A 15,469-nucleotide genomic window follows, 5' to 3' on the forward strand; every position below is an offset into this window, starting at 1 on the left:
GTGCTTTTCCAGTACCACACTCTCAACAATGTAGCTAACAATTATCTTACTCTAGCTGCTGAGTAACATGGCCTCACTCAGCACTGCCAGTAGCTCAAACAGCAACAAGTGTCATAAGGTTCTGAGTTCAAGACCCCCTCCCACACTTGGGCTGAAACAAAATGTCCATTGTCATTCCAGCTGCAGTGTTAGAGGTGGTGGTTTTCTTGTTAGATCAGGGTTTGCCTACGTAAGGGGGTATGGTCCCCCAGTTGGGGTGGCCTCCTGACATTTTGGCTCCATTACTCCCCCAGGTTCTCGCAACCCCATAATCCCATTCCCTCTGAGGATTCATGGGAAATGTCAAGCCTTGAAATGGGGCTGCAGTGGGAGAAAGTTTGGGTAGCACTGGATTGGCCATCAAACTGAGGCCCCAAACAACTGCTCAGGAGGTTATAAAAGATTCCATGGCTGCTGTTTTGAAGAAGAGCCCTGACCAATATTTATCCATTTACCAACATCCTCTGAGCAGATTATGATATCTGGTTGTGGGATCTTGCTGTGCGCCATTTGGCAGCAACGGTTCCTCCATCACAGCAGTGTCCCCACTCCATTGGCTGTAAAGTACTCCCATAAACAGTCAAGAACAGAGCAAAAGTAAGTCTTTCTTTCTCCCATCTCCACTTCCTTACATTGAGGCACCTACCTTGCTCCCTATCCGTGCCCCACCACTCAGTATCAGTCCCATCAACTCTCCTGCAGTGCAGAGGCAGACCCTAGCTGAGGTACGCAGAAAGTCAGCATTGCCTCTTTAAACTTCAAGGAGCAGCATTATTGACTTTCGAAACGTGAAGGAACTCTAGTCTGAGCAAATTAAAGCTGGACTCGGCAATAACTGCGTATTGATTTATCAAGCCGTTTACAATCCTCCCTGGACCAGAAGAGTATTCCTGGCCCCTCATCAATAACCATAACAAGGTTACTGTTTTCCAGTTTATTCACTGGATACTAGTCCATCTGTTGCATTCACAGTCCCTTCTAAAGATACCTGGATTGATGTTCTGTGAGAAGCTCACTAGAAAGAAAAACCTCAGCATCTTTCCTACGGCTTATCAAATTGAGGAGGATGAATGAAACACAATGGGCTTTTCTGCACTGTCAGCTCTACACTCCTCCCTTCAGCTATTGGGCAAGTCAAGTATAAAGGTGAGCACACTCTATTATTTCTTTACACAAGATACTTCCAGGAGGTTACAACCACTGACCCTAATTACACAAAGTCACTCAAACCAACCAATCTGAAAATAATCAACAAAAAAAGAATAATTTCTGAATCAACGCCGTTTCTGTGCATTTTATTTCCAACTTTACACTAATGCATGGATCTAATCGGAATATTTACCAGCTCCATAACATTTTGATTTGTTTTTCATGCTTGAAATGAAGATTAGAGGATATGAGCTCTAAGGAGAGGCTGGACAGATTAGGGTTGTTTTCTCTCGTGTGGCGGAAGCTGAGGGGAGACTTGACTGAAGTCTATAAAATTATGAGATGCATAGATAGGGTTAACGGTCAGAATCTATTTCTCAGAGTTGAAAAGTCTAAAACAAGAGGGCATACATTTAAGGTGAGGGGGAAAGTTCAAAGGAGATGAGAGATTAGATTCCCAACAGTATGGAAACAGACTCGCCAGCCCAACCATTCCACACTAACCCTCCAAAGAGTAACCCACCCAGGCCCATTCCCCTGCCCTATATTTACCCCTGACTAATGCATCTAACACCATGAGTAATTTAGCATGGCCAATTCACCTCACCTGCACATCTTTGGACTGGGGGAGGAAACCAATACAGACACTGGGAGAATGTGCAAACTCCACACAGACAGTTACCTAAGGCTGGAATCAAACCCAGGTCCCTGGCGCTGTGAGGCAGCAGTGCTAACCACTGAGCCACTGTGCCACCCAGGGGCCGGCTTTGTACACAGAGTGGTAGGAGTCTGGAACATGCTGCCAAGGGTGGTGGTCGTGAAGATATGATTGCGGTATTTTAGATAACCACTTGAATATGCAAGGAATGGAAGAATATGGACCAAGGGCAGGCAGAAGGGATTGATTTAATTTGGCATCATGTTTGGCACAACATCGTGGGCCAAGGGGCCCGTTCCTCTGCTGTACTGTTCAATGTTCTACGTTCCAGGATTTTAACAACCAGGACCTATCCTCAAAACAGCCCACTATCAGTTTACCAGCTGGTTGCTACAATACTGTTGCACCCGCCAAACAGAGGCAGCCATTTTGTAATTCTGAACAATGAGCTTCCAGAATTTTAGTTTCACCAAATTAAATGCACTTCATAAGGAGGAATACTAGTTTTTACAGCTACCCTACTGGCACGGCGTTGATGGGATGATGAAAGTGTTGGTGCTGGGAGGTGATACGTGTTAACAATGAGGTTTTAAGGCAGACCTAAGGCTGGGCACTTCAGCTTCATAACAAAATTACTTGTCAGCTCGTCCCTCACTGGAGGAAGCCTCCCATTATGTGGACTGCACTGTCAATTTGTTCTTTGACTTTAAGCTCTGGACGTCTGGTCCATGGAGTTATGTTTGTGATGACTGATGAAGATTTTTCTCTAACCACTGCTCAGCATCTGAATAACTGGAACTGCCGCACTCGTATCTAATTTAAAGCATGTGTGTCCACTTAGATCGGAACTCTCCAATAAACTTGACCCAATCTTCTGACATTGCCCAGAAATGGCATCTTTATGTCATTAACATTTTTTTTATTTCTTAGGGTCTTACATTTTGGGGGGGCTTTATCTTTTTGCTTATGCAATATAGGCATATTCTTATCAATCTGTTCGGAGATATTACTATACATCTGTGAAACAGAGGGGACCTCAGCTTGGACCTCCTGGCTCAGAGGTAGGGACACCTCAAGCTTCTTGCTGCAACATCTTACTTTAAAGTGACTCATCTTCACAAAAGAAAAGGCATTTGGTAGGACAATTTAGCAGAAAGTCAGAATGGTTGATCAACACTCTCTATGCCTCCTCTCTTCCTGCCACAACCAGGCTTTCATTCTTAGGTTTAAAAAATTGCTCAGTCAGCTTTTGTGTCTGCAATTGATTCTCCCTATCACCCCGAATGACTGAATTATTCTCTTCCTAACCTCAGCCTGCCTGCTCCAATGAACGGCTTTTGTTAATACCAAGTCATCCCTCACCTCTAAGACATTCAACAATATTTGATCTAAGACTTTGATTACAATTCGGTCCTTGATTAATTCTTCTTTTAAGCTGCTACATTCCAATTTTCCGTCAGCATGTGTGGATTGTTGATAAATAAATGGGTGTTTTCTCCCAGTCACTTGGTGTACTTATTAAATTTCACCTGCTCGGCAATGGTATTTTTCTGGAGACTCAAGCAGGCATTCAACGCTTTTATCTGTTTGTCATATGCAGTCTTTTCCTGGTCAGCACACTCACTGGTTGTGAGCAGATGTGTCCTGCTCAGTTCAGTGAGACCCATTCCATTTCTGATTAGATCCTGCTCTCTGCACAACGTGTCAAATAACAGCAATGGTATTTCCATTCTGATCTGTTCCTTCAATATGTTGTTTGTTCACCTGTTTTCCTTCCACCTGCGGCCACTGTCAAGGTTTTCCTTTTTTTCAGTCACAGGATGTAGGCATCACTGGTTTGGCCCAGTTTTTATTGCCCATCCCTAGTTACCCTTGAGAAGGTAGTGGTGAGCTGCCTTCTTGAACCGCTCCAGCCCATGTGCTGTAGGTAAACCCATAATACCCTTAGGGAGGAAATTCCAGGATTTTGACCCAGTGACACTGAAGGAACGGTGATATATTTCTAAGTCAGGATGGTGAGTGTCTTGGAGGGGGACCAGCAGCTATAGGACCATTCTTAGTCTTATTGTGTTGCCAAGGATTAACAATGGAGTCTGCTGAAGTAGGCGTAAAAATAATGACCCAAAACAGAAATAGTTGGAGAAACTCAGCAGGTCTGGGAGCATCTATAGAGAGAAAGCAGAGTCAAAGTTTCGAGTCCAGTGACACTTCTTCAGAAGAAGGATCACTGCATCCGAAACGTTGATGTTGCTCTCTCTCCACAGGCGCTCCCAGACCTGCTGAGTTTCTCCAGCAATTTCTGTTTTGGGTCATTATTTTTACGCCTGTTTCAGATTTCCAGCAGTTCTTTGCATTTTATTTTTAAATCATGAATTTTTATTTACAAACATCACTAACTGAAACAACATCAAATGAGGAACTCAACTTGTCATAAAGCTGATGGACACTCTGATTATAATTGTGGTGGTTGTATTGAGGTCGGCCAGGTGGACCTCCTAGAATATGAGTTCCCTGATTGGGGTTGTTAGCTTGGTCCCATCAGGGAGTCCTAGCTGATAGATATTAGTAGGAGTTTCAGGGGTTCTGTTCACTCTGAGATCTGGCACCGTCCTCTGGACTGCCCCCTCTGACCTATCACCTTCGCCCTCACTTCCATCCATCTATCACTTTCCCAGGTACCTCCCCCCCAACACCCCCCCCCCTCCCATTTATCTCTCAGCCCCTACCCACTAGCCTCATTCCTGATGAAGGCCTTATGCCTGAAACATCGATTCTCCTGCTCATTGGATGCTGTCTGACCAGCTATGCTTTTACAGCACTGCACTCTCGACTCTGAGCTAGCTGGGTCAGTGTCATGTACAATACACGTGTAAATAAAGGGTGACTTGGTGACAGGAAACCGGCCTCTGTGGAGTTGTCCCAATAATCGTGTCAGGTGGCACTACATCACTTCCTGTCTTGACACTTATACACTTAATGGTAAGGTCCTAGGGAGTGTTGCTGAACAAAGAGACCTTGGAGTGCAAGTTCATAGCTCCTTGAAAGTGGATTCACAGGTAGATAGGATAGTGAAGAAGGCGTTTGGTATGCTTTCCTTTATTGGTCAGAGTATTGAGTACAGGAGTTGGGAGGTCATGTTGCGGCTGTACAGGACATTAGTTAGGCCACTGTTGAAATATTGCGTGCAATTCTGGTCTCCTTCCTATCGAAAAGATGTTGTGAAACTTGAAAGGGTTCAGAAAAGATTTGCAAGGATGTTGCCAGAGTTGGAGGATCTGAGCTGCAGGGAGAGGCTGAACAGGCTGGGGCTCTTTTCCCTGGAGCGTCGGAGGCTGAGGGGTGACCTTATAGAGGTTTACAAAATTATGAGAGGCATGGATAGGATAAATAGACAAAGTCTTTTCCCTGGGGTCGGGGAGTCCAGAACTAGAGGCATAGGTTTAAGGTGAGAGGGGAAAGATATAAAAGAGACCAAAGGGGCAACTTTTTCATGCAGAGGGTGGTACGTGTATGGAATGAACTGCCAGAGGAAGTGGTGAAGGCTGGTGCAATTGCAACATTTAAGAGGCATTTGGATGCGTATATGAATAGGAAGGGTTTGGAGGGATATGGGCCGGGTGCTGGCAGGTGGGACTAGATTGGGTTGGGATATCTGGTCGGCATGGACAGGTTGGACCGAACGGGTCTGTTTCCATGCTGTACATCTCTATGACTCTATGACATACAAGTCTCATTGGGTATATCACACAGAAATTGTTTGTACGATAGTATCGCAGAAGAATGAACCCAACTGTATTCATCTCTTCACTTTGACTTTTTCCTGCTACAATTAAACTGCTTCAACAACTACTGCCTGTTGCTCAACTTTAATTTCCATGAATTTCAGACCAACCCGAACAGACCATGTTCGAAGGGTGAAAGAATAAGGTCACACTGAGTTGTGGGCTCTGGAAAGAGAGGTGGGAACATGGGCTGTTGTGAAGACATGATATGGTAACCTTCCCAGGTTATTACATGGTGTTTGTGTGAGCCAGACTATGGGTGCCATTTCCTCATCCCCTCGAGATGGCAAGAGAGGTGGAGAGAAGGAAAATCACTGGATGAGTGTAGAGACAGAGAGTAAATTTTATTTGTCATTTCTGCCATCTAAAGCTGACAGAGTAAAAAACAAGACAGTGTTCCTGGTACAGTGGTTAGCACTGCTGCCTCACAGCGCCAGAGACCCGGGTTCAATTCCCGCCTCAGGCGACTGACTGTGTGGAGTTTGCTCATTCTCCCCATGTCTGCGTGGGTTTCCTCCGGGTGCTCCGGTTTCCTCCCACAGTCCAAAGATGTTCAGGTCAGGTGAATTGGCCATGCTAAATTGCCCGTAGTTGTTAGGTAAGGGGTGAATGTAGGGGTATGGGTGGGTTGCGCTTCGGCGGGGCAGTGTGGACTTGTTGGGCCGAAGGGCCTGTTTCCACACTGTAAGTAATCTAATCTAATCCAGGACCAAGGTCCTACACGGACAGCACAATTAACACAATCATACACAGGGCGACACAAGGGGCATAAGAAGTGCAAAATACACAAATTACTGTGTAATAAAGGAATAATAATTAAAAGACATTGTTCTAGCAGAATTCAAAGTTGTGCAAAGAATTTCAGAGGGGAAAGAGTCCGATCAAACAGTGTTAAGGAGCCTGATGGCTTGGGGAAAGAAACTGTTGCACAGTCTGGCTGTGAGAGATCGAATGCCCTGGCATCTTCCACCGGATGGCAGGTGGGAGAAGAGTTTGAGTGAGGGGTGGGTGGGGTCTTCCACAATGCGCTTAGCCTTTCAGATGCTGCATGTGGTGTAAATGTCTGTAATGGAGGGAGGAGAGACCCCGATGATCTTCTCAGCTGTCCTCACTATCCGTTGTAGGATCTTACGATCCGAGACAGTGCAATTCCCGAACCAGGCAGTGATGCAGGATACTCTCAATGAATCCTCTTTAGAATGTAGTGAGGATGGGGAGGTGGGCTTTCTTCAGTCTGCCTAGAAGGTAGAGACGCTGCTGGGCTGTTTTGGTTATGGAGCTGGTGTTGAGGGACCAAATGGATGCCAAGAAATTTGGTGCTCTTCACGATGTCCACTGGGGAGCCATTGATGTCCAGCAGAGAGTGGTCGCTCCATGCCCTCCTGAAGTCAACAACCATCTCTATCATTTTGTCCACATTCAGAGACTCAGAGACAGATTGTTGGCTCTGCACCAGTCTATTAGCTGCTGTGTTGGCATTGGAGAGAAACCTACTGCCTTCTCACTACCTCAACCACTTAGGCTCTGGATGAAAAGGTCCATGAGAAACCTCCAATTACAGCCCCAAAGTGTCCAGTAGTGGCCCATTAAAGGCCATTGGCTAATTTCCTGACTGGGAAGCCAAAGTGATCTTCCTGCCAGGTTAAACTTAGGGTACCCAATTGGCCCCAGTCCGGGTGCATTTGGAAGTATATATAAGGGAGCAAGGAGTGGCCTCTGACCTAGCCCCTGACACCCTCTCCCTGCGACCTCTACCCTTCAGATGTACATTCTCGCTGCTGGATTCTCCAAGGAATAGGCCTCAACCTGATGTCTATAGGGTGACCCAGGATGTCAGTGTCAAGTCCTGTCATATTCTTGATTTTCTCTGTTTACTACACACCTCAGGTCATTTTATTTCATTACCACCCAATCACCGTGTTCCTAATTAAATGAACGATTATCAAGCATTGCCCACCAGGAGCACTATAACTGTAGTAAATACAAGGACGAGTAGGGATAGAGGGAGAGGGTTAGATCGAAATGGTGAGGGAAATAATGTACCCAAACTCTGAGGCGCCTACATCTCTCTAAAGGCATCAAGGGTGTTGTACGCCCCCATGTGCTCCCTCTAAGGACTCCCAGATGTGAACATAACCTGGAAGAGAGGCTCCTAGTCCTGTAATAAGCTGAGAAACTCACTCACATGCACATGCCAGCTCTTAATAGGCTGATTGGCTTGCGATAGGTGTTATGACTCCAGCAGCTTATGATAATACTGGAAACGTCAGATCTAAAGGTCTCCACTTTAAATTTCCTTGTTCTGTTGACAAGACTATTATTGATTTCTGGAACTTTCTTCTTACTAACTTGTAAACAGTTTCAGAGCAAATACGTTGAGTTTTCATACCTTCAGATTCAAGTAGCGTCTGCTTCTATAGTTCTCTTCTCAGGACAATTTACCCAGCTCTGACTTTTTATAGACTGATAATTCACATCACCTTTTCACTCTGACTGAACCTGAACACTTTGTCTGACCTTCAGATGGCTCTTGCCTTTCTATAATAGTTTCTGGGATCTCTTTGGGAGAACTGCCAATAGGTAACAGCAGTTTTTCTCCTCTTTTACTCATTTCTTTTCCTAATTCACTGAACTGTTCACCTCAAGTTCTACTCCAAGGCTGTTAACTCTCAGTAAAAATGCACATATCCAAACACTGGAGGCACCCCAGTACCACTCACGGAATAAATCTAAAATGAATCTAGAACTGTGGCTCTCCTTCTTAACACATACAATGTAGAAATACAAGCCAAGCTTTGAACTATACAAGAAGAAAAAATAAAAAACCTAATCTCTTCCTGGTATGTCCACCTTGAAGAAATTCTGCTCATCTCTCCCATAATTTCATTCTCTGGGTCATAACTGTGGGGTATCTGGACCTGGAAGGGTTAATACTGAATAGTCTCTAAAGTCCAATCAACAACAATGAAATCGCAGTGGGCAGAAGAGGCTAGAAGCCCTGAGGAAAAAGATCTAACATCCAGGTACTCCTGACAGTCTCTATAATGATATCCATTATGTGTATCATAGGAAAATAGGACAGGAGTAGACTATTCAGCTTCTTGGACACTTGTAACTGATTACTGACAGGCAATAAACTACTTCTAGTTCAATACAAGAGCCTCTACTAGTTAGACGATACAATATGGGATCAGGAGTAGGCCATTCAGCCCATCTCGTTCAATGAGATCATGGCTGATCTGATAATCCTCAATTCTACTTTCCTGCCTTTTCCCCAAAAACCTTGATCTCCTTATTGATTAAAATTCAGCCTTGAGTATACTTAATGATCAAGAGTCAACAGCCCTCTGCAATAAATCATTTATTTACCTCAACAAACCTGCCTCCACCATTTATCTAGACAGCACATTCTATACCTTAAATATTCGCTGTGTGAAAAAGATTTTCCTCTTATTATACTTGCTCCTTTTTCAAATCACTTTAAATCTGTGACCTCTGGTTCTTAATCTGTTTATGAAAAGGCATAGTTCCCTTCTTAGCCACTGTCTTTCCAAAAGGAACAGTTGTAATGTCTTCACACTATCCTCAGCGCTGAAGTTTCTCATCCCTGGAACTATTCCTGCAAATGCTTCTGAACTCTCTCCAATGTCTTCACATCCTTCCTAAAATGTGGCACCCAGAACTGTACACAGGTCTGATCATGATCTTAATGAATGGCAAAGCAGTCTCAAAGAGCTACATGTTCCTTTTCCATCTGTTCACTGTCCAGGCTTACTCATGAATATTGCTTCTTGGGCAAAGTACCAGTGGAGGAGGTGGGAGAGGAGAGAAAAATTGGGAAGAAAAGAGAAACAGGCACTGAAATTGGTTTTTCACCAGGTTTTGAGTTGGTTTTAAAAGCAACACTGGCCCACGTTGAAATCTATCTTCCAGCAGCGTGTGGGCGCCCTCTTTTGGTTATCCATTCAACTGCAATGCCAGGTCACTGAGGGCAATTTTAGGCCAACAGTATAGGAACAGTATAGTGGGGTGAGAGTAAGTGGACTTGAATCAGTGCTTAAATCCTCACACCCTCATTGACATATACAATCTACAAGATGCACAGCAGCAAAACTACCTCATTGGTGCCTTCCAACCTGCAGCCCCTACCACACCAGAACAAAAAGGAATATCACCACTTCCAACCATTTAATTCTTTAGGTGGAGTTTCATAGAATCATATAATCATACAGTACAAAGAGGCCCTTTGACACATCAAGTCTGCACTGTTAAAGCTACATGAGATCTATAATAAGCCCAACTTCCATCACTAGGCCCATAGCCTTGAATGTTGCGACATTTCATGTGTATATCCAAGTATTATTTTAAATGTTGTGAAATCTCTGGCCTCAACAACCCTCTCCGGCAGTGCATTCCAGACTCCCAGCATTCTCTTGATGATAAAACCTTTCCTCAAATCTCCTTTAAATCTTTTGCCTTTCCCCTTAAAATTATGCCACCTTGTTATTGGCCATTTAACGAAGAGGAACAGCTCCTGTCCATGCCCCTCATAATCATATACACCTCTCTCAGGTCCTTTCCTCAACCTTTTCTGTTCCAAAGAAAACAACCTGAGCTTATCCAGCCTCTCTTCATCACTAAAGTGCTCCATCCAACAGTTTCTTCCCAATGTACTTTCCAGCTGTATATTTCAATAATTTCTACATTTGTCCTCACCTTTAATTTGAAGTGCATTGATTGGATTCTAAAATATTTCCCCCATAAAAGCCTGAATATTTTGTATCTGGAAGTTTACTCCCCACTGCTGTAAGCCACCAACCCTCCAGGATTGCCTTGGACTCTCCAGTAAGTCAAGCATCCAGCCCAGACCACGTGGCGTAAGATCGATGTTGGCCAGAAATGTATTGCATGAGTGAAGACTGAAGGGATTCAAAAACAGACAGCCTTTGGCAAACATGGAGATTTATGATGTTATGAGGGACAGAGTATTCGGTCATGTTGTGGAATGAGTCATAGAGCCATTCCACACGGAAACAGACTCTTTGGTCCAGGTCATCCACGTTGACCATGGTTTCAAAACTAAACTAGTCTCGCTTGCCTGTGTTTGGCCCATATCCCTCTAAACCTTTCCTATTCACACATCTGTTCTTTGGAAATTCATAGAATCTTTACAGTGTTGAAGCAGCCCATCATGTCCACACTGATCCTCCAAAGAGCATCCCACCCAATCCCTGTAACCCACATTCCCCATGGCTAATCCACGTAGCCCACACATCTATGGACTCTATGGACAATTTAGCATGGCCCATCCATCTAACCTGCACATCTTTAGACTGTGGGAGGAAACTGGAGCACCCGGAGGAAACCCATGCAGACACGGGGAGAATGTGCAAATGCCACACAGTCGCCCGAGGCTGGAATCAAACCTGGGTCCCTGGTGCTGTGAGACAGCAGTGCTAACCACTGAGCCACCATGTCACCCTTGAATAAATTCAATTGATCAATAAAATAAATCTGGAATTCAAATCTAGTCTTACTGCTGGGAACCATGACATTATCATTGAGTGTCATAAAAACCATCTGATTTACCGGTGTCCTTAGGGGAAGAAAATCGACATCATTTCCTGCTCCGGCCCACATGTGGCCCCAGGCCTACAGCAATATAGTTGATTCTTAACCACCCTCAGGAATATTCAATATGAGCAATAAATGTTGGCCTATTCAGCAACCCCCACATCTTGTAAACAAATGATAAAAAGGGCTATAAATGTGAGACTCATTTCCAATAACCTGTATTGTGCCAAGTTGTTTGAATTTTGATTTAGGAAATGGAATATGAGAGATTTATTCATAATAGATTAACAAAAACATTTTATTCATAGATTTCAAGATAAAAGATTTGATAATATGCACGATTGGTAATTTTGCTACCTTACCTATTTAGAAAAGAAAAACAAATAAAAATTCAACACAAGTATTGAAGGCCTGACTGCATCACCAAATAAAGAAATTAGTGAGAATGAAAAATAAGCCCTGAAAACCAAGAAGTAGCCACCCAAAGTTAAAAGTCAAAAATAAAAGCCCTTTGAAAAGAAATCTCAGAATAAACCTTGTAAAAAACAACCTTATTTTGAATAAAAACCAAAATGAAAATTAGAAACAGAAACAGAAATTGCTGGAAAAGCTCAGCAAGTCTGGCAGCATCTGTTGAGGGAAATCGGAGTTAACGTTTCAGGTCCAGTGACCCTTCCTCACAACCTCATTCTGAATCTTGATCAAGTGTCAGAATAGTCAGCTGACACATCCCAAATGATGAAAAGCAAGTGTGTCTGAAGAAGTTATACCAGACCTAAAATCTATTTCTCTGATGGGGACCATGACACTATTATCATTTTTCATAAAAACCCATCTGCTTCATGAATGTCCTTCAGGGAAGGAAATCTTCAGTCTTTATCTGGTCTGGCCTACATGTGACTTCACAGTAACATGGTTGACGATAAATTGCTCTCTGAGATGGCTGAGTTATGCCAATCAGTTCAAGGGCAATTGGGAATGGGGCGAAAATCATAGAATGCCCACAGAGTGAAAAAAGGACATTTGGTCCAGTAAGTCCACACTAACTCTCCCAAAGAGTATCCCACCCAGATCCACCTAATCCCCCAAACCTACATAACTCTGGACAATCCACCTAACCTGCATAAGCTTTGGATAGGAAGCAAAAACACCAACTCTCCCAAAGAGCATCCCACCCCCAACCTACATATCTCTGGACTGTGGGAGGAAACCAGAGCACCTCCACACATTAGTCACCCAAGGATGGGATTGAACTCATGTCCCTGGTGGTGTGAGTCAGCAGTGCTAACCACTGAGCCACTATACCACCCTATACTAGCGTTGCCACTACTTCTCAAATCCCATGAAAGAATTTTTTAGAAGTGGAAGAAAAATAATCATTCTCACTATTTAATGGTCAAGTAAATGTTAATGCTTGTTTCATTTAATTGTCATTTTACTGTTTGTGTCGAAGTAACTGACAGACAGTGAACAATGTGTTATCCTGGGCTCACTCCCTCATTCACAGGAAATTTGTTCACAGCAACAGACATTCCCAGAACCAAAGACACAGACAAAATATCCAAATAAATTCTTAAGTTCTTAAACAGTATTAAACAGTCAGTTCTATGGTTGAGTTATAATTGTTTTTAATGTGTTACGTTACATTAGATTACTTTAGATTAGATTACTTTACAATGTGGATACAGGCCCTTCGGCCCAACAAGTCCACACCGACCCGCCGAAGCGTAACCCACCCATACCCCTACATTTACCCCTTACCTAACACTACGGGCAATTTAGCATGGCCAATTCACCTGATGTGCACATCTTTGGACTGTGGGAGGAAACCGGAGCACCCGGAGGAAACCCACGCAGACACGGGGAGAATGTGCAGACTCCACAGAGTCAGTCGCCTGAGTCGGGAATTGAACCCGGGTCTCTGGCGCTGTGAGGCAGCAGTGCTAACTGCTGTGCCACCGTGCCGCCCACCAATTGTGTTATAAATGTTATCTTTGTGTACAAATATCTAACCAACCCCATAGCACTTCCTAATTTCAATCAATCACCTCTCTCATCTATTCCTTTTTTCTCTTAAATGTCAACATGATCTCAATGTCTATCAGTATCTTTGGGAGTGCAGTAACACCATCACAACTCTCTGTAGGAAAATATATCTGCTGGTCTCAAGCCTAAATTGCTTGCGTTTAATCTTATCTTTATTTACATATACCAGATCACTGTCAAGTCATAGAGCCATAGAGATGTATACTGGAAACAGCCTATTTCTAGGCAGAGCTCAGCAAATTGTATGCATTAAACAGGGAAATACACTTAAAAGGGGGAACCCTCAAGACTTAATCCAAAATGTTAAAAAGTTACAGATTTAAATCTACGTTTTTGTGATCAGTGAATTAACATGTGAATTGACGCTTGGAAACTGTGCAATGATACAGTAAGAATGAGATTGGTCATTCAGTATAAAGTGTGGTATTACTTTGCTTCCTTGTTGCCTTTTTTTAAATCCCCATCTTAATTTCTTTTGGGGAGGGTTTAGAGGGGGCAATTCATGTTACAGCTGTCCCCTGCAGTGAAAATGTCATACACGTTTACAAGTGGGAACATACTCAATGCTCCAATCATTGATCCTAGTTGCACTGCTGCTCCACACCACACCAAGGCGCTGTGACTCTCATCACGAAAAATGACTCCAATCATCACCTTGACATATGACAAGGTGCCAGAAAACAAAATCCACGAAAGAACCTGCATGATTAGAAAAGAAACAAGTTGTCAAATAAAAGCACAATAATTCAAACAGCTTAATAAGATGATGGCCATATTTATTCATTCAACAATATAACGTTGACTTGGTACCCAAAACAGGAATTGTATTTATGAAGCACCTTTCACGACTATGGAATTTCCCAAAGCGCTTTGCAACCACTGAAACAGAGGTGGAGGTGCCACAATCACAGTCTCTCAGGGAGACAGCCATAGGATCATCAGACGTAGGAGCAGAATTAGACCATTTAGAGTCATAGAGTCATAGAGATGTACAGCATGGAAACAGACCCTTTGGTCCAACTTGTCTATGCCAACCAGGTATCCTAAACTAATCTAGTCCCATTTGCCAGCACTTGGCCCATATCCCTCTAAACCATCCAAATGCCTTTTGAATATTGTAATTGTACCAGCCTCCACCACTTCCTCTGGCAGCTCATTCCATACACGTACCACCGTCTGCATGAAAGAGTTGCCCCCTAGGTCCCTTTTAAATTTTTCCCCTCTCACTCTGAACCTATGGCCTCTAGTTCTGGACAACTCCACCCCAGGGAAAAGACCTTGTCTCTTTATCCTATCCATGCTCCCCATGATTTTATAAACCTCTATAAGGTCACCCTTCAGCCTCCGACACTCCAGGGAAAACAGTCCCAGCCTATTCAGCCTCTCCCTGTAGATCAAACTCTCCAACCCTGGCAACATCCTTATAAATCTTTTCTGAACCCTTTCAAGTTTCACAACATCCTTCCTATAACAGGGAGACCAGAATTGCACACAGTATTTCAAAAGTGTCCTACCCATAGAGTCTGCTCCAACATTCAATCTTGGCTGATATGTTTCTCAAACCCATTCTCCTGCTTTCTTCCCATAACCCTTGATCTGCTAACCAATCAAGAACTGCAATATTCACTTTCTCCAAGACCCTATCTATAGCTGTCTTAAAATACCTTAATGAGTTGGCCTCCCCAGCCCTCTGCAGTAATGAGTTCCCCAAATTTCTCTGGCTGAAGAAATTCCTCCTCATCTCAGTTTGAAAGGGTTGTTCCTTCACTCTGAGGCTGAGTTCACATGGGTTCTCATCTCTCCTAATAATGGAGACATCTTCTCCATGTCCAGGCCTCTCAGTGTTCTATAAGTTTCAATCAGATTCCCCCAAATCCTTCTAAACTCCATTGAGTATAGACCCAGAGTCTTCAACTGCTCCTCATAGGACAAGCCTTTTATTCCCAGGATCATTCTTGTAAACGTCCTCTGGACCCCCTCCAATGTCAGCACTTCTTTCTGTAGATGTGGGTCCCAAAGCTGCTCACAATCCTCTATCCATGCCATTGTCTTGCCCCTAACACCATGGCCTCTTATGGCTTTCTTAGAGCTTTGTTTTATGATTTTTTTAAATTGCCGTCTTTGACAGAGCATAGCCATAAATCCCTCTAGCCATGATGGTGCAGCACTCCCTCACTGTTATATTGGAGTGTCAGCCTGGATTTGGCACTCAGATCTCTGG

The 15,469-nt window shown here is 43.6% G+C and overlaps 1 protein-coding gene across 2 annotated transcripts in view; it reads right to left on the bottom strand.

Moving 5' to 3' along the window:
* Window positions 1-12,603: 12,603 nt before the first annotated feature.
* The window catches only part of slc52a3-1 (solute carrier family 52 member 3-1), a 35,166-nt gene continuing 32,300 nt past the window's right edge, over window positions 12,604-15,469 (bottom strand). For both annotated transcript variants that reach the window (XM_043710030.2, XM_087994606.1), the window contains exon 4: window positions 12,604-13,947. In XM_043710030.2, coding sequence (XP_043565965.2) covers window positions 13,735-13,947 — 213 coding nt within the window. In that variant the 3' untranslated portion in view covers window positions 12,604-13,734. The remainder of the gene's footprint in view (window positions 13,948-15,469) is intronic.

Source organism: Chiloscyllium plagiosum, unplaced genomic scaffold, assembly GCF_037043375.1.
Source record: "Chiloscyllium plagiosum isolate Xiang-an unplaced genomic scaffold, Cpla_swu_hap1 HiC_scaffold_15, whole genome shotgun sequence".
Lineage (NCBI taxonomy): Eukaryota > Metazoa > Chordata > Chondrichthyes > Orectolobiformes > Hemiscylliidae > Chiloscyllium > Chiloscyllium plagiosum.